Consider the following 19,596-nt stretch of genomic DNA (forward strand, 5'->3'; position numbering starts at 1 on the left):
ATTATATCAACAAACATCCTAAGCTGCACCTTATCAAATGCCTTTTGAAATTCCATTTACACAACATCCACTGCATTTCTCGAGGATGTGAAGAAGATAGGCACTTTACAAATGGAAGGTCTTTCTTGCTAAAAATTGGTCTACATTTTTATACAACACATATATTGCATGCAGTTACCTTAAGTGCAAGATTATAATAAAGGGCTGCAATCTTGGCATATGGAGATGTTATGAGGTTTGCTCCACCACCCGGAATGAGCACCCTGAAAACAATCAGATATGACACTATCAATTTGAAAAATAATTTTAAAGTATGATATTACAACAGTTAACTAGCAGTCAGGAAGAATTATGTTGAACTGACCGAACCAATTTGAGGGAATTTTTAAAAATTATTTGTTCATGGGATGTGGACGTCGCTGGCAAGGCCAGCATTTATTGCCCATCACTAATTGCCCTTGAGAAGGTGGTGGTGAGCCGCCTTCTTGAACCGTTGCAGTCCGTGTGGTGAAGGTTCCCATAGTGCTGTTAGGAAGGGAGTTCCAGGATTTTGACCCAGCGACGATGAAGGAACGGCGATATATTTCCAAGTCGGGATGGTATGTGACTTGAAGGGGAACGTGCAGGTTGTGCCTGCTGCCCTTGTCCTTCTAGGTGGTAGAGGTCATGGGTTTGGGAGGTGCTGTCGAAGAAGCCTTGGCGAGTTGCTGCAGTGCATCCTGTAGATGATACACACTGCAGCCACGGTGAGCCAGTGGTGAAGAGAGTGAATGTTTAGGGTGGTGGATGGGGTGCTAAACAAGTGGGCTGCTTTGTCCTGGATGGTGTCAAGCTTCTTGAGTGTTGTTGGAGCTGCACTCATCCAGGCAAGTGGAGAGTATTCCATCACACGCCTGACTTGTGTCTTGCAGATTGTGGAAAAGCTTTGGGGAGTCAGGAGGTGAGTCACTCACTGCAGAATACCCAGCCTCTGACCTGCTCTTGTAGCCACATTATTTATGTGGCTGGTCAGTTAAGTTTCTGGTCAGTGGTGACCCCCCAGGATGTTGATGGTGGGGGATTCGGCGATGGTAATGCCGTTGAATGTCATGGGGAGGTGGTTAGACTCTCTCTTGTTGGAGATGGTCATTGCCTGGCACTTGTCTGGCGCGAATAACTTATTTGATCTTGTCCTCACCAATCCACTTGTGACCGATACATCTGTCCATTAAAGCATTGGTAGGAATAAGCACCGCACAGTACTCATGGAGATCAAGTCCCATCTTAACACTCAGGAACCCTCCATCGTATCTTGTGGCACTATCACCATGCTAGGTGGAACAGATTAAGAACAGATCTAGCAGCTCAAAACTAAGCATCCATGAAGCATTATGGGCCATCAGCAGCAGCAGAATTGAACACCATCTCAATCTGTAACCTCATGGTCCTGTATTTCCCTTACCTCTTCATAACCATCAAGCCAGATGACCAGGCCTGGTTCAACGAGGAGTGTAGAAGAGCTTGCCGGGAGTAGCACCAAACATTTTAAAATGAGTTGCCAACTTAGTGAAGCTACAAGACAGGACTACATGAATGCTGAACAGTGAAAGCAGCATTCTTTAGACACAACTAAGCAATCCACAACCAACAAATCAGGTCAAAGCCCTGTCACATCCAGTCGTGAAAGGTGGTGAACAATTAAGCAATTAACGGGAAAAGGAGGCCCCATGAATATTCCCATCCTCAATGATGGTGGAGCCCAGCATGTGAGTGCAAGAGATAAGGCTGAAGCGTTTGCAACCATCTTCAGCCAGAAGTGCCAAGTGGATGATCCTTCTCAGCCTCCTCCTTAGGTCCCCACCATCACCGATGTCAATCTCCAACCAATTTGATTAACTCCACATGACATCAAGAAACAACTGACTACACTAGACACAGCAAAGTCTACAGGCCATGACAACATTCCAGCTGTCGCGCTGAAGACCTGTGCTCCAGAACGAGCCGCACCCCTAGCTAAGCTGTTCCAGTGCAGCTACAACACTGGCATCTACCTGACAATGTGGAAAATTTCCCAGGTATGTCCTATCCACAAAAAGCTGGACAAATCTAACCCAACCAATTACCACCCTATCAGCCTATTCCCAATTAGCTGCAAAGTGATGGAAGGCTTTTTCAACAGTGCTATCGAGCGGCACTTACACACCAATAACCTGCTCACCAATGCTTAGTTTGGGTTCTGCTAGGGTCACTTGGCTCCAGACTTCATTACAGCCTTGGTCCAAACATGGACATAAGACCTGAATTCCAGAGGTGAGGCAAGGGTGACTGCCCTTTACATCAAGGCAGCATTTGATCGAGTATGACACCAAGGAGCCCTAATAAAACTGAAGTCAATGGAGATCAAGGGGAACATTCTCCAGTGGCTGGAGTCATACCTGGCACAAAGGAAGATGGCAGTGGTTGTTGGAGGTCAATCATCTCAGCCCCAGGACATTGCTGCAGGAGTTCCTCTGGGCAGCATCCTAGGCCCAACTTTATTTAGCTGTTCATTGATGATTGCACAGCATTCAGTGTCTAAATTCTGCTTCATTCGCAATTGTTCAGATAACAAAGCAGTCCATGCCCACATGCATCAAGACCTGGACAACATCTAGGCTTGGGCTGACCCCCCTCAAAGCCCCTCAACCAACCACAACATACAAGTGATGGAATACTCTCCACTTGTCTGGATGTGTGCAGCTGCAACACTTAAGAAGCTTGATACCATCCAGGACAAAGCAGTCCACTTTATCAGCACTTCATCCACTATCCCAAACATCTACCCCCTCCACAACTAGCGTACTACAGCTACAGTGTGCACTATCTACAGGATGCACTGCAGCAACACACCAAAGCTTCTTTGGCAGCACCTCCCAAACCCATGACCTCCACCACCTGGAAGGACAAGTACATGGGAACACCATCACCTCCAAATTCCCCTCCAAGTCAGCTGTGTGTTTGCCACTGTGAGGTGGCTATAGCATAGTCTCGATGACTTTTGACTGTCCAAAATTGTCAGAGTGACTTATTTCATTGTGATGATTCCGGCTGAGGTGGCTGTTCAATAAATTGGAATAAAACTTTTAGTTTTTCAGGAAAAACCTATAATTCATTATAACAATTTACTAATTATTGTTAAGTGTGCTAAAATGCAGGAAAGACAAAAAAAAGTCATTCAGAACCATTTTTATCTTTTTCCTATTCCAACCCCATATCTCTCTACTGCCAGCTAAATCAGGAACTAGTCCTGCTCCCTATTGAATGCTTCAGCTAAGTTAACATTTATTAAACGAACATTTACTGCTCTAGGCAGTAACCCGTTCCATAAGAATAAGACTTAAGTTTAGCCCTAATTAGACCTTAATTTGCACAAAATACATCTCTAGAGCAACTTTACTTTTCAAAACTGAATAATGCTCTCAAACCTTTTTTTCCCCCCAATGAGAATAGATTTAGCTTAATCCTTTTTCACAGCCCAGCATCCTAAAAATGGAACCAGTCTAGACCTTTTTCCAAATCCTTTTTCACTCCTCTAATATATCATTTTGTAAGTGGATAACCGCAATGGAACAGTACTCCATTTTTGGTCACACTAATGTTTTAGTGTCAGCATTACTTCATGGCTGGACTGACTTATACACCCAACATTTGATTTGTCTTTGCAACCATTGCTATTTACTATGATGGTGCTTTCAATGTTTGGTTTTTACATCTGGAACTTTTCCTTTGTCAGTTTGAAACAATGCCTGCCGACGTCATGACAAAAGCAGTATATTACAGCGACATTAAACAACAGGAACCCAGATACAATTTGCCATTACAGCCTTATTAGCACATTGTATGCTTGGGTCACACAGTGCTAACCTCCATCGGTAGAGTAAATAATTCTCTATACTACGAGGGCCATCAGATTTACCAGAGTCTTGTATTACATAGAAAGTACAGCACAGACACAAGCTATTTGGCCCAACAGGTCCATGCCGTTGTTTATGCTCCACACGAGCCTCCTCCCTCCCTACATCATCTAACAGTATCAGCATATCCTTCTATTCTTTTCTCCCTCATGTGTTTATCTAGCTTCTCCTTAAATACATCTATGCTATTTGCCTCAACTACTCCTAGTGATAGTGAGTTCCACATTCCAAACACTCTCTGGGTAAAGAAGTTTCTCCTGAATTCCCTATTGGATTTATTAGTGACTATGTTATATTTATGGTCCCTAGTTCTGGTCTCCCCCGCAAGTGGAAACATCTTTTCCACGTCAACCCTATCAAATCCTTTCATAATCTTAAAGACATCTATTAGGTCACCCCTCAGTCTTCTCTTTTCTAGCTCCAGTCCCAGCCTGGTCAATCTCTCCTGATAAGTATAACATGGTTCTGGTATCCTCAGTTCTGGTATCACCCTTTCCAGTGCCTCTATGGAAACCAGAACTGTTCATAGTACTCCAAATGTGGTCTTACCAAGGTTCTGTACAAGTTTAGCATAACTTCTCTGCTTATCAATTCTATCCCTCTGGAAATGAACTCCAGTACTTGGTTTGCTTTTTTTTAAAAATGGCCTTATTAACCTTCGTCACCACTTTTAGTGATGTATGTAACTGTACCCCCAGATCACACTGCTCCTCTATCCTATTTAGACTCTAATTATCCAAGTAGTATGTGGTCCTCTTATTCTTCCTACTAATACATCACACTTATCTATATTGAAATTCATTTGCCAAACACACACAAATTCTGCAAGTTTATTAATGTCTTCCTGAATTTTGTCACTGTCCTCCTCGGTATTAACTATACCCTCCAATTTGGTGTCATCCACAAATTTTGAAATTGTACTTCCGATTTCCGAGTCCAAATAGTTTATATATATGTTGAACAACAGTGGTCCCAGAACTGGTCCTTGTGGAACACCACTTCCCACCTTTTGCCAGTCTGAGTAACTACCTTTAACCCCCTACTCTCTGTTTTCTGTTTTGAAGCCAGCTTGCCATCCATTCTGCTACTTTTCCCTTGATTCCACATGCACTGACCTTAGTCATGAGTTTACGATGTGGTACCTTATCGAAGGCCTTCTGAAAATCCAAATATATTACATCTACTACATTACCCTTGTCTACCTTTTCTTTACTTCTTCAAAGAATTCAATAAGGTTGGTCAAGCATGACCTTCCCTTTTGAAATCCATACTGACTATTTATTATATTTTCGGTTTCTAGATGTTTCTCTATTTCATCTTTGAGTAAAGATATCATTATCGTTCCTACCACCGACATTAGGCTAATTGGTCTATAGTTCCCTGGACTTGTTCTATCTCCCTTTTTAAATATTGGAATCACATTAGCTGTGTGCAGTCCTCTGGCATGATTCACTTTTCTAATGAATTTTAATTGATATGTAATTGTGCCTCTGATATCTCTTCCCTAACTTCTTTTAATATGCACGGATGCAATCCATCTGGATGGCGTTTTATCCTCTCTAATTTGATTAGTTTATCAATTATTTCCCCCCTTTCTTTCTTAAATGTCTTTATATCTTTTTCGATCTCTTCTTCTAATGTTCTGCCCAGCTTGTTAGTTTCCCTGGTAAATACTGAAGTAAAGTAACTATTCAATATTTCTGCCATTTCACTGTCATTACCTATGAGTTTATCTTGTATATCCCTTAGTGGCCCTATCCCCATCTTTCTTTTGTTATTTATGTGTCTGTAGAATATTTGACTATTTGTTTTCATATTCTTTGATAATTTAATTTCATAGTTCCTCTTTGCTTTCCAAATTTTTTTTTTACTTCTTTTCTAATCTCTTCGTCATTCCCTTTTGTCATCCTCTCCTTTATTGTCTATGTATTTAGAGTATGCCTTATTCTTTAGTTTCAATTTTATCATTATCCCATGGTGTTTCATTATTGGCTAGTTTGTTCTTTTTTTTTAAAGAGGAATATATTTCTTCTGAACTCTATTGATCACTATTTTAAATATTTCCCACTGCTGTTCAATCCTCTGTCAAAACATTTTTCCAGTTTACCTTCCCTAATTCCATTCTCATCCCCTCAACATTTGCTTTTTTCCAATCTATTTCTTTGGTATTTGTCTCACTTAAGTCTTTCCCAATCATTATTTTAATCCTTATTATGTTATTGACGATCCGGATTCTTTCCCCTCAGTCTGGTTCAGTAAAAACTGAAGTCGAATACATTTTAAAGTTCAGCACACCTTTAATAGCAGGGTTCTTAGTCTGCAGCATTGATTTGGACTCCTGATAGAGTCCCTCTATGCTGGCAGAGCAAGAACAAAAACATACAGAAATCCACACGTTTTTATACAAATCAATAGGGTTGGAACATACTTAACGAGGGTCAACACCAATCATAAGCCGGGCATAGGTTGCCATGCGGGGTTACATTATTTCCGGCCAATCATAGACAATCCATGTGCTGACCATGTTGCTATTAGACATCAAAGGGGATAACTTCCTCACTTTCCAACTTGGAATGTTCTTCCCTGTTCCTTCTGTTCCTTATCTCCCAACCTGGAATGTCTTTCAACTTTGGCTAAGCTCGTTACCTATATTGATCTGCCATAAACATGGAGACATTCAGACCAGTCCTTGACTCACATCAAAGACCTATCATTGATAAGACAATGCAGGCCTGCTGACTAAGCAAACATATGGCCCAGCAGGAGGGCCAGGCCACTTGTATCAATCTCAGTTACTAACTAATTAACCCTTTCTAACCATTTTGCATTCTGCTTCTTTGCCACGTAGGCATTTTAATATTTTACTAAAAACTGACCACGTAGGGATTCTCATTATGATCACTATTGCCTAGATGTTCCCATATGCTTAATTCTCTTTTCTACTCTGGTTCATTTCCCATTACTAGATCCAACAGTGATTCCTCTCCAACAAATAAAAACAGAAAATGCTGGAGACGCTCAACAGGTGAGCTTCTTGGGCTTCTCATATACTGGGTAAAAGAGGAGTCCTGTACATACTGTAAAAACTGCTACAACACTGGCATCTACCCGACAATGTGGAAAATTGCCCAGGTATGTCCTGTCCACAAAAAGCAGGACAAATCCAATCCAGCCAATTACCACCCATCAGTCTACTCTCAATCATCAGCAAAGTGATGGAAGTTGTCGTTAACAGTGCTATCAAGCGGCACTTACTCACCAATTAGCTGCTCACAGATGCTCAGTTTGGGTTCCACCAAGACCACTCGGCTCCAGACCTCATCACAGCCTTGGTCCAAACATGGACAAAAGAGCTGAATTCCAGAGGTGAGGTGAGAGTGACTGCCCTTGACATCAAGGCAGCATTTGACCGAGTGTGGCACCAAGGAGCCGTAGTAAAATTGAAGACAATGGGAATCAGGGGGAAAACTCTCCAGTGGCTGGAGTCATACCTAGCACAAAGGAAGATGGTAGTGGTTGTTGGAGGCCAATCATCTCAGCCCAGGGCATTGCTGCAGGAGTTCCTCAGGGCGGAGTCCGAGGCCCAACCATCTTCAGCTGCTTCATCAATGACCTTCCCTCCATCATAAGGTCAGAAATAGGGATGTTTGCTGATGATTGCACAATGTTCACTTCCATTCGCAACCCCTCAGATAACAAAGCAGTCCGTGCCCGCATGCAGCAAGACCTGGACAACATCCAGCCTTGGGCTGATAAGTGGCAAGTAACATTCGCGCCAGACAAGTGCCAGGCAATGACCATCTCCAACAAGAGAGAGTCTAACCACCTCCCCTTGACATTCAACGGCATTATCATCGCCGAATCCCCCACCATCAACATCCTGGGGGTCACCATTGACCAGAAACTTAACTGGACTAGCCACATAAAAACTATGGCTACAAGAGCAGGTCAGAGGCTGGGTATTCTGCAGCGAATGACTCACCTACTGACTCCCCAAAGCCTTTCCACCATCTACAAGGCACAAGTCAGGAGTGTGATGGAATACTCTCCACTTGCCTGGATGAGTCCAGCTCCAACAACATTCAAGAAGCTCGACACCATTCAGGACAAAGCAGCCCGCTTGACTGGCACCCCATCCACCACCCTAAACATTCACTCCCTTCACCACCGGTGCACTGTGGCTGCGGTGTGTACCATCCACAGGATGCACTCCAGCAACTCGCCAAGGCTTCTTGACAGCACCTCCAAAACCCGCGACCTCTATCAACTAGAAGGACAAGGGCAGCAGGCACATGGGAACAACACCACCTGCACGTTCCCCTCCAAGTCACACACCATCCCGACTTGGAAATATATTGCCGTTCCTTCATCGTCACTGGGTCAAAATCCTGGAGCTCCCTTCCTAACAGCACTGTGGGAGAACCTTCACCACACGGACTGCAGCGGTTCAAGAAGGCGGCTCACCATCACCTTCTCAAGGGCATTTAGTGATGGGCAATAAATGCTGGCCTCGCCAGCGACGCCCACATCCCAAAAACGAATAAAAAAAAATTTTAAAACTCCATTGCCCTTTCTTGCCAGTTTATTTGGGAATAGTTGAAATCTTCGATGATGATTATTCAATGTTTTTTTAACTCATTTCATAGATTTGCCTACATATTTGTTCCTCCACTTCCCTTCCACTATGAGGTGGTCTGTAGAACATACCTATTAACGTGATCGACCCCTTCTTATCCTTTGTCTCCATTCATATGGATTCAGTTTCTATCTTAATATTACTTCTGTCTCTTGTACAGTTATCCCACCCCCTTCTTCCTTCCCTAGCCTATCTAAATACGTTATATCCTCCAATATTTAACTGCCAGTCCTGTTTGTTATGTAGCCATGTTGCATTTATCCCTACTATAGCCGGCTCCTCACTACAAATTATTGCCTCCAGTTCCCGTGTTTTATTTCGGATGCTGTGCACATTGCTGTACAGGCAATTCAATTTGTTTTTAATAATTGTTCACCTCACTTTATTTTTAACAGTCATTTTGTACTCGTGTTCTATTACTGCATTTGTTCCCTGACCATTTATGTTACCCTTATTCCTTACCTTGCTCTGACCTTTATTCTCATCTCCTATTTCTTTTATCTTCAGGCTTATGTTGTTTTCACCAGATCTCCTCCCACCGCCCCCCCACCCCGGCTTACTAGTTTAAAGTCTAATCCAAAGTCCTATTTATCCTTTCCTCTAGGACACTAGTCCCATTCCAGTTCACGTGGAGCCCATCCCAGTGGTACAGCTCCTTTCTGTCCCCGTACTGATGCCAGTGTCCCATGAAATGGAACATGTCGTTCAGAAACTGGTACTAAATTCTCTACCACCTGAACAGTTGGTAAATGAGAAGGGGGAACAAGACATACCTACTGTTCAAGTGCGTTGACAACATACCAAAATACGTTTTTACACAGTTAATTTTTGCAAACTGAATTCCATTCAATAAACTTTGCCCTCTGAGTACTTGTAGTTGAAACTTTCAAGTGCAACAGTACCAAATACCTTGTGTCATTCTCATTTACTACTCCCTTGCTAATAGAAAAACATCTCCTACAACATACCGCTTAAAATGCTTTTTTATTCTTCCCAAAGACACTGTTAACAAGAGCTCCTGTAATGTACTGCAGACCCGACATGGAAAAAACAAACTTTCAATGCATACACGGTAAAAAATGACCCAACTATAAAACCAAATCTGTTGTGACTTAATTAACAACTCACCCATTTATGGAATAAAATAGTTTTGCGTATTCATCTTCAGTTAGGTTAATGCTATAGGAGAAGAAAAATATTTACATTAGATTAATTTTATTACACTTGGAGCATGACATGCTTTAGAATAAATATGAAATAGATATAACTAAAAGTAATAATATTGGTTATCAAGTAAAGAATTTATCAGCAGTATTATACTTAATCCTACATAATCACAGTGCTCACACAACAACCAAAATGGTCACAAACTTGTTCATAACTTGCCTCTTTTTGCTCAACAACATAAAAACTTGAAACTAAAAAGAAAATGATTCATACTATTAACTTGAGAAAAAAAGCCATAAAGGACTTTGCCCCCAATAAGCAAGAATTTGACCCTCATCCCATCTCCACTGAGCAAGATTCCAACCCCTTGAATCCCCCACATTGGTTCCATTATTATCCACCATTTAACCCTACCGGAACTTAAAATTCAAATTGATTTTGACTGCTCGTGTGTAACACCGCAGGAAATCAACATTGCAATCACACACACGCACTACTGGATCTCTTGTGGTGTTGATTATAGTGATGTGGTTTTATAATGATTCACACTGTGATGCACAATATTATTTGGGCCCTGATTTATAGTACCTAAATAAATCAAATTCAAATTTTACTACATGGTACGATGGGATTTTTTTTTTCTTAATCCACGGTTCTGTTGTACTGTGATCCTGCTATGTATAAACCTGGCTTGGTTATCAATCATCATTCTGACTAGAGCATGTGAGACAGCTTGAAGCAAGCTAATTTACGCATCCAATAGGAAACCCTAAACATGAATGCCAAATCCCAATCCAATTTTCTAATGTGCATCTCTTCAATGGCATGAAAATCTCACTGAAAACAAATGTGACAACCTTTCTACAGTTTAAGATCACCGTGACTCTGCTTGGTGTCTAGTTTTATGTGCTCTTTCAATCCTGGCCTCCCACTTCTCCTACAGTGGCAGGAGGTTCTGAGGTGGCCAGCTGATGATTTGCAGCAGGAGCCTTGTGTAATTGAGGTGGTACTTCCTTGTCTCTAATTGTAGCAGTTTCCCCTTTAGGAGAGAGTGACAGCACTCTGCGTGTCATCATATGGCATGCAACCGAGGTTTCAAAAGCATTCCTTAATCAGGATGAGAACAGGTACTGGCAATGAAATATCAATCATGTGAGTTGTCCACTGCTTCCCTGCGTGTTCAGCTGTGAGTAAAGCAACACTTGCAGGAGAAGGAAAGGGGCGAGACTGGTATTGTGGAACTTTCTGCACACAGGTGGTACATTGCAGATGGTGCTCCATGCAGTGAGGGCAAAGTGGTTGCATCCAGGAAAGATGCGAAGTGATACATTTCAATAGGAAGAACGAGGAGAGGCAATATAAACTAGAGGGCACAACTCTAAAAGGGATATAAGAACAGAGAGAACTGGGGATATATGTGCACAAATCGTTCAAGGTGGCAGGGCAGGTTGAGAAAGCGGTTAAGAAAGCACACGGGATCGTAGGCTTTATAAATAGAGGCATAGAATACAAAAGTATGGAAATCATGATGAACCTTTATTAAACTCTGGTTCGGCCACAGCTGGAGTATTGTGTCCAGTTCTGAGCATCACACTTTAGGAAAGATGTGAAGGCCTTAGAGAGGGTGCAGAAAAGATTTACTAGAATGATTCCAGGGATGAGGGACTTTAGTTACGTGGATAGACTGGAGAAGCTGGGGTTGTTCTCCTTAGAACAGAGAAAGTTGCGAGGAGATTTGATAGAGGTGTCCAAAAACATGAAGGGTCTAGACGGAGTAGAGATAAACTGTTCCCATTGACGGATGGGTCAAGAACCAGAGGACATAGATTTAAGGTGACGATGAAAAACTTTTTTACGCAGCGAGTAGTTATGTTCTGGAATGCGCTGTCTGAAAGGGTGGTGGAAGCAGATTCAATCGAGGCTTTCAAAAGGAATTGGATAAATACTTGAAGGGAAAACATTTGCCTACTCCTGCTCCTATTTCTTATGTTCTTAGTGCTTATTGTCCAGGTATGTTCCAGGATGTGGACTGTTTTATCTGCAAGTGTTTGATCTGCTGCAAATTTCAATCCATCTCAGTCACATATAGGGCCCCACTGTAGGAGAGGAACTGCTCAAAACTATGATCAGATTTCCAGATAGATTGGCTAGGATCTGTGGCCAAATATTCTAAAGGAAATAGATCTCTTGCACTCTCACTACCTGTCCAACATGTGGGTTGAATGCGCACTTGTGGCTAGGAATGCCTCTGAGGTCACTATCACCCCACCCCCCAACTTACCTTACTGCCTGCAGCCTTCTCATGATGCTGGCAGGTAACCTCTAGGCTGCCCGATCTTTGTACTCCCTTGCCGGACAGCTGCCGTTTTCCACTGGAAACGGCCGAGCAGCTGACCAGTGGCATTCAAACGCGGCCCAGAAGTTAAAATCTGCTGGGCCTGACTCAAACAGCCGTGCAGGATTGCCGTCCACTCCCGCTGGCTTCCTACTGGGAGTTAAAATTGGCCCATCCATGTAGCTTATCATCCCCCATCCTTGGGGCAAGCTGAGCTTGTTAACCACATGGTAGTAAATATGCTTAAGTAGTACATATTTTCCATTTGAAAGGATTACTATAGCCATGAAGTGTACTCTAAATAAATGTACTAAGTGACCCCATTTGAGATGTTGACATGTAGATAAATCAACTTATTCATCCATGTACAATACAGCAGAGGTTCAAAACCAGCTCCTCTGTCACTGGACTCCAATATTCAGAACATACTGGGGTGAACCCACAACCATCTAATTCAGAGGCAAGAATGCTATCACCTGAGCCAAGCTGACCCTAACTCCACAAATGGTATCACAATAGCTAAGAGTGAAATTTTAAGAACCCAGGGGTGTTAGGAGACTTGTCCCTTAACATGTCCAGTCACTGTGGAGCAATAATCAACAGAGCAAATAGAACGCTGAATTATACAGCTAAATTAGTAAAGCACAAATCAGAAGTGTCCTGATTTTTAAAAATTTGTTTATGGGATGTGGGCATCGCTGGCAAGGCCAGCATTTATTGCCCATCCCTAACTGCCCTTGAGAAGGTGGTGATGAGCCACCTTCTTGAATCGCTGTAGTCCACGTGGTGAAGGTTCTCCCACAGCGCTGCTGGGTAGGGAGTTCCAGGATTTTGACCCAGAGACAATGAAGGAACGGCAATATATCTCCAAGTCGGGATGGTGTGTGACTTGGAGGGGAACATGCAGGTGGTGTTGTTGTTCCCATGTGCCTGCTGCCCTTGTCCTTCTAGGTAGCAGAGTTTGGGAGGTGCTGTCGAAAAGGCCTTGGCGAGTTGCTGCAGTGCATCCTGATTAAATTGTACAGTGCTCTGGTCAGGCCACACCTTGAGTGTTGTGTCCAGTTTTGGTCATCAAAACAAAAATAAGATATTCAAGACTAGAAGCAATGCAGAAAAGAGATATATGGCTAATCCCTGGCATCAGAGGACTAGGTAATGAGGCAAAACCAGAAAAATGAGAGATTATTAGCCTTGAAAGGAAGCGATTAAGAGGAAGCCTCCTTGAGGTATAAAAGATACAAAGAATGTACAGCACAGAAACAGGTCATTTGGCCCAACAGGTCTATTCCGGTGTTTATGCTCCATGTGAACTTCCTCCCACCCTTCATCATCTAACCCTATCAACATATCCTTCTATTCCCTTCTCCCTCATATGTTTATCTAGCTTCTCCTTAAACGCATCTATGCTGCTCGCCCCAACTACTCCACATTCCACATTCCACATTCTTACCACTCTCTGGGTGAAGAAGTTTCTCCTGAATTCCCTATTGGATTTGTTAGTGACTATCTTATATTTGTGGCTCTTAGTTCTGGTCTCTCCCGTAAGTGGGAACATCTTGTCTGCATCTGCCTTATCAAACTTTTCATAATCTTAAAGACCTCAATCAGGCCACCCCTCAGTCTTCTCTTTCCTAGAGAAAAGAGCCCCAGCCTAATAAATCTTTCCTGATAGGTATAAAATCTCATTTCTGGTATCATCCTAGTAAATCTTTTTTGCACCTTCTCCAGTGCCTCTGTATCCTTTTTATAGCGTGGAGACCAGAACTGTTCGCAGTACTCCAAGTGTAGTCTAACCAAGGTTCTGTACAAGTTTAGCATAACTTCTCTGTTTTTCAATTCTATCCCTCTAGAAATGTACCCCAGTGCTTGGTTTTCTTTTTTAAAAAAAATGTTATTAACCTGCGTTGCTACTTCTAATGATTTGTGTATCTGAACCCCTAAATCCCTCTGGTCTTCTACCCCGTTTAGTCTCTTATTTTCCAAGGAGTATTATTCCTACCAAAATGTACCACCTCACACTTATCTATATTGAAATTCATTTGCCAATTATACGCCCATTCTGCAAGTTTATTAATGTCTTCCTGTATTTGGTCACAGTCCTCCTCAGTATTAACTGTAGCCCCCAATTTAGTGTCGTCTGTAAATTTTGAAATTGTACTTCTGATTCCTGAGTCCAAATCGTTTATGTATATGGTGAACAACAGTGGTCCCAGCACTGATCCTTGTGGAACACCACGTCCCACCTTTTGCCAGTTTGAGTAACTACCTTTAACCCCTACTCTCTAATTATGTAGTCAGCTCGCTATCCATTCTGCTACTTGTCTCCTGACTCCACACGTTCTGACCTTAGTCATAAGTCTACTATGTGGTACCTTATCGAAGGCCTTTTGTACTTCTTCGAAGTATTTAATAAGGTTGGTCATGCACGACCTTCCCTTTTGAAATCCATGCTGACTATTCTTTATTATATTTTTGGTTTCTAGATGTTTCTCTATTACATTTTTGAGTAAAGATTCCATTATCTTTCCTACCACCGATGTTAAGCTAATTGGTCTAAAGTTCCTTGGACTTGTTCTATCTCCCTTTTTAAATATAGAAATCACATTAGCTGCCCACCAGTCCTCTGGCGCTATTCCCTTTTCTAATGAATTTTTATATATATGTAATAGTGCCTCTGTTATCTCTTCCCTAACTTCTTTCAGTATGCATGGATGCAAACCAACTGGACCTGGGGTCTTATCCTCCCTTAAGTTTGATTAGTTTATCAATTATCTCCCCCCTTTCTGTCTTAAATGTCTTTACATCTTTTTTGATCTCTTCTTCTAATGTCATCCCCATCATATTAGTCTCTCTGGTAAATACTGAAGCAAAGTAATTATTTAATATTTCTGCCATTTCACTGTCATTACCTGTGAGTTTATCTTCTGTATCCCTTAGTGGCCCTATCTCTATCCTGATTTTTCTTTTGTTATTTATGTGTCTGTAGAATATTTTACTATTTCTTTTTATATTCCTTGATAATTTAATTTTGTGGGGTTTTTTTGCCTTCCGAATTGTTTTTTTTTACTTCTTTCCTAACCTTTTTATATTCCCCTTTGTCATCCTCTCCTACATACTTAGTCTATGCCTTTTTCTTTAGTTTCAATTTTGCCCTTATTTCTTTATTCATCCATGGTGTATCATTACTGGTTAGTTTGTTCTTGCTTTTTAGTGGGATATATTTCTCCTGGACTCCACTGATCACCGTTTTAAATGTTTCCCACTACTGTTCTATTGTTTTGTTTGTCAGTAAATTTTTTCAGTAAATAAATCTAGAACGCTTTTTCAAATTAAATGGTGCAGAACAAAGAAGCACAGGATCAAACTAGTAAAAGAAAAAATTAGGAATGATTTTGGGAAGTTTTTCTTCACACATAAATTGATCAACTGATGGAACAGATATTTAAGTGGAATAGTGGGGGCAAAGTCCCTGGAGTCAATTGAGAAATTGTTGGATTCTGTAATGGGAGACTGTTGGATTTTCTGGGTGAATGAGCAAGAATGAGCCACTGGCCGTCTTCATCTATATCTTTGTGCAGGCTGGATGGTTGAGACATTCTGGATGGTGAATTTGTAGAGGGAATTCCAGGAAAGGTGCCTGAAACAGACATGCTGAAAGTGAACTGGAGTTGGAAATACTGGTCAGCAAGAAATGAACTTCAGTGTAATGAGCATTGAACAGCCTTGGAGATGCACTCTAAACAAATTATTTTTTGCATGTTCTATAGATATTCAAATCACAGTACTCAAATGGTTAAACATGGGGACCTCAGCTCTGACTTGACTACAGTCATGCCCCCTGTGCAAAAATCAGGGCTCATACTGGATATATAATAAAAAGGGTGGTCCAGACCGACCTTATGGGTACAACTCTTGCTCCAGCAGATTCTAGATATTTTACATATGATGCCGCAATGTAGCTGTTGCCAAATTTCTTAAAAGCACCAAACGTTTTCTGAGCCAGAACACCTAAAACAAGGAAGAAAGCTGAGCTTCAGTGAACGATTAGTTAAACGTGCATCATAAATTCCAAATGCAAAATACTGCGGATGCTGGAAATCTGAAATAAAAACAGAAAATGCTGGAAACAGGTCGGGCTTCATCTGTAGAGAGAGAAACATAGTTAACATTTCAGGTCGATGACCTTTTATATCATAAATTCCAAATCTGGACTAGTTTATACCAACTGTACTTTATGTCCATTCTACAAGCAAAGATTAGGCAATCCATCTCTACAAAAGTGACTAAGACAAAACATTGAAAAAGTCCTGAGATAAGCTTATGGTACAATAACTTTTAAAGCAATCTATGGGAATGTACATGGCTTCACACGAGACTCCTCCCACCCTACCTCATCTAACTCTATGAATATATCCTTCTATTCCTTTCTACCTCATGTACTTAACTAGCTTCCCCTTAAATGCATCTATGCTATTCATCTCAGCCACTCCATGTGGTAGCGAGTTCCACATTCTCACCACTCTCTTAGTAAAAAAGTTTCTCCTGAATTCCTTATTGGATTTATTAGTGACTATCTTAGATTTATGGGCCCCTGTTTTGGACTCCCCCATAAGTGGAAACACCTTCTCTACGTCTACTCTATCGAACCCCTTCATAATTTTAACAACCTCTATCAGGTCACTTCTTGGCCTTTTCTTTTCTAGAGAAAAGAGCCTCGGCCTGTTCAGTCCTTCTTGATAGTTGTACCCTCTCAGTTCTGGAATCATCCTAGAAAATCTTTTTTGCATTTTCTCCAGGGCCTCTATATCCTTTTTGTAATATGGACACCAGAACTGTGCACGGCTCTCCAAGTGTGATCTAACAAAGGTTCTATACAAGTTTAACATAACTTCTCTGCTTTTCAATTCTATTCATCTAGAAATGAACCCCAGTGCTTCGTTTGCACTTTTTAAATGGCTTTGTCAACATGCTTTGCTACTTTTAAAATTTGTGAAGCTGTACCCCTATATCTCTGTGTCTCTACCCCATTAAGACTCTCATTTTCCAAGGAGTAGGTGGTCTCCTTATTCCTCCTACCAAAATGCACTACCTCACACTTATCTATACTGAAATTCATTTGCCATTACACACCCATTCAGCAAGTTTAATAATGTCTTCTTGTATTTTGTCACATTCTTCCTCAGTATTAACTATACCCCAACTTGGTGTCATCCGCAAATTTTGATACTGTACTTCCGATTCCCGAGTCCAAATCATTTATATAAATGTTGAACAACAGGGATCCCAGCACCAATGGTTGTGGAGCACCACTTCCCACCTTTCACCAGTCTGAGTAACTACCTTTAACCCCTACTATCTGTTTTTTGTTTTGTAGCCAGTTTGTTATCCTTGCTACTTGTCCCCTAACATCACATTCTCTGACCTTAGTCTTAAGACTTTTAAGGCACCTATATTATTTCTGCCTATACCATTTACTCCTATATGGAATACTTTCACTGGGTCCCGACCTATCTCCTTCAGTATCACTTCCAACATTTTCTCAACATGTGCTGCTCTAGCTCCAGTTAGACAGCTCACCATTCTTTAGGCTTTGTCCTTACAACATATAAACTAAGCAAAGAATCCCTTATTGACTACAATCTCTCTCAGACCTGCAAACTACACCACTCTCCAGGCTGCCTGCTCTGGTTTTCGAAAGGCCTGTTCTTCTGGGTCCTTATTACTGTCCAACACTGCATAATAGTGCCTAGTATCTGTTCATTAATATAATCTCTTGGGTAGCTTCAAATGGTTTCCCACCTTTCTTGCTTCTTTACCAAACTTAATCCAGCCAGTATCCCCATTTCTATGTCTTCCTTCAGCTCTTGTCTGTCTGTTATAACAACACTGTTCCTGATTGCACTGGTCTCCAGTTCCAGTCCTTGAAGGTTCGCTCGAGGTCCGATGCCCGCCTGCCCAGATCACTTGCACGAGATGATTCACTTACTGAATCTAATACTATCAACCCACTTTCAAAAATCCCTTCCCTTCTGTCTGCCCTGGTATGTGTGTGTACCTTGCTCTCTAAGGCCATAACCTTTTTAAGGCTTACTGATTAACAGGGTTTCACGTCTCTTCACCTCGTTTGTATATATATTATAGCAAACACACCTCATGGTTTCTATCTTAGTTATCCTTCTTTAAGCAGTTTCCTTTTGTTATAAATTTCCTGTTACCCCCATTTACTTTTATTTATTTTTTAATCTCAGCTGTTTCCTTTTGATTTTATTTCTGTTTAATGGTTCCCTTTTAATTATTAAATCCTAGATATAGGCTCTGAAATTCCACAAGCCTATCACTGAGCCTGTAAGTTTTAAAGACATAAGCAGTAAATGATTGACACAGGCATCATGGGTAGGTGAAATTAACCAGAGTTAGTACACACAGTCACAAAACCCAACCAACCTTTGCTGACACAGTACTGATAGGAGACACATTCCTGAACAAAATCTGTTAGAAAATGGAACACAAGGATGAAGAAAACAGAAAAAGCAGATGCGCCAATCGATGGTTGACCACAATGACAACGGAAACTAAACTCAAGAATGAAAAAAAGAAAGTATTAAATTAGATTAACAAAGTACAGTTTTAATGAACGAACATAATTAACAGGGAGCAAGCTAGCCTAAGAATTTTAAATCTGAGATTGATAGATTTTTGTTAACCAAAGTATTAAGGGAAGACCCATATGGAGTTAGGACAAAGATCTGTTATGATCTCACTGAATGGTGGAGCAGGCTTGAGGGGCTAAATGGCCTACTCCTGTTCCTCAGATTTAAAATTAACAATTGAGCTAGCATCAACTGCCATTTGTGGAAGAGAGTTCCAAACTTCTACCACCCTTTGTGTGTAGAAGTGTTTCCTAACTTCACTCCTGAAAGTCCTGGCTCTAATTTTTCAGCTATGTCCCCTAGTCCTAGACTCCCCAACCAGCAGAAATAGTTTCTATCTACCTTATCAGTTCCCCTTAATATCTTGAAAATTTCAATCAAATCACTCCTTAGTCTTCTAAATTCCAGGGAATACAACCCTAGTTTGTTTAATCTCTCTTCGTAATTTAACCCTTGGAGTTCAGGTATTATTCTAGTAAATCTATGCTGCACTCCCTCCAAAGCCAATGTATTCTTCCTAAGGTGCGTGCCCAGAACAGAACACAGTACTCCAGGTGTGGTCTAACCAGGGTTTTGTATAGATGTAACATAACTCCTACCCCCTTGTATTCTAGTCCTCTAGACATAAAGGCCAGCATCCATTAGCCGCTTTGATTATTTTCTGTACCTGTCCATGACATTTTAATGATCTATGCACATGGACCCCTAAATCTCTTTAGACCTCCACTGTTTCACAAGAGCTTTTCACCACTTAGAAAGTACTCTGATCTATCCTTTTTAGGTCCAAAAGTGGATGACCTCACACTTGCCTGCATTGAAATCCAATTGCCACAGTTTTGCCCATTCACTTAATCTATTAATATCTCTCTAATTTTA

General features: G+C 41.3%; 1 protein-coding gene across 1 annotated transcript in view; it reads right to left on the reverse strand.

Moving 5' to 3' along the window:
* Positions 1 to 19,596, reverse strand: part of ggh (gamma-glutamyl hydrolase (conjugase, folylpolygammaglutamyl hydrolase)) — a 44,881-nt gene that overhangs the window by 23,345 nt on the left and 1,940 nt on the right. The window contains exons 2-4 of the mRNA XM_067980169.1: positions 15,967 to 16,078; positions 9,697 to 9,747; positions 179 to 263 (exon numbers count right to left, since the gene is read on the reverse strand). Of these exons, the coding sequence (XP_067836270.1) occupies positions 179 to 263; positions 9,697 to 9,747; positions 15,967 to 16,078 (248 nt within the window). The remainder of the gene's footprint in view (positions 1 to 178; positions 264 to 9,696; positions 9,748 to 15,966; positions 16,079 to 19,596) is intronic.

This window comes from Heptranchias perlo, chromosome 3 (genome assembly GCF_035084215.1).
Source record: "Heptranchias perlo isolate sHepPer1 chromosome 3, sHepPer1.hap1, whole genome shotgun sequence".
Classification (NCBI taxonomy): Eukaryota; Metazoa; Chordata; class Chondrichthyes; order Hexanchiformes; family Hexanchidae; genus Heptranchias; species Heptranchias perlo.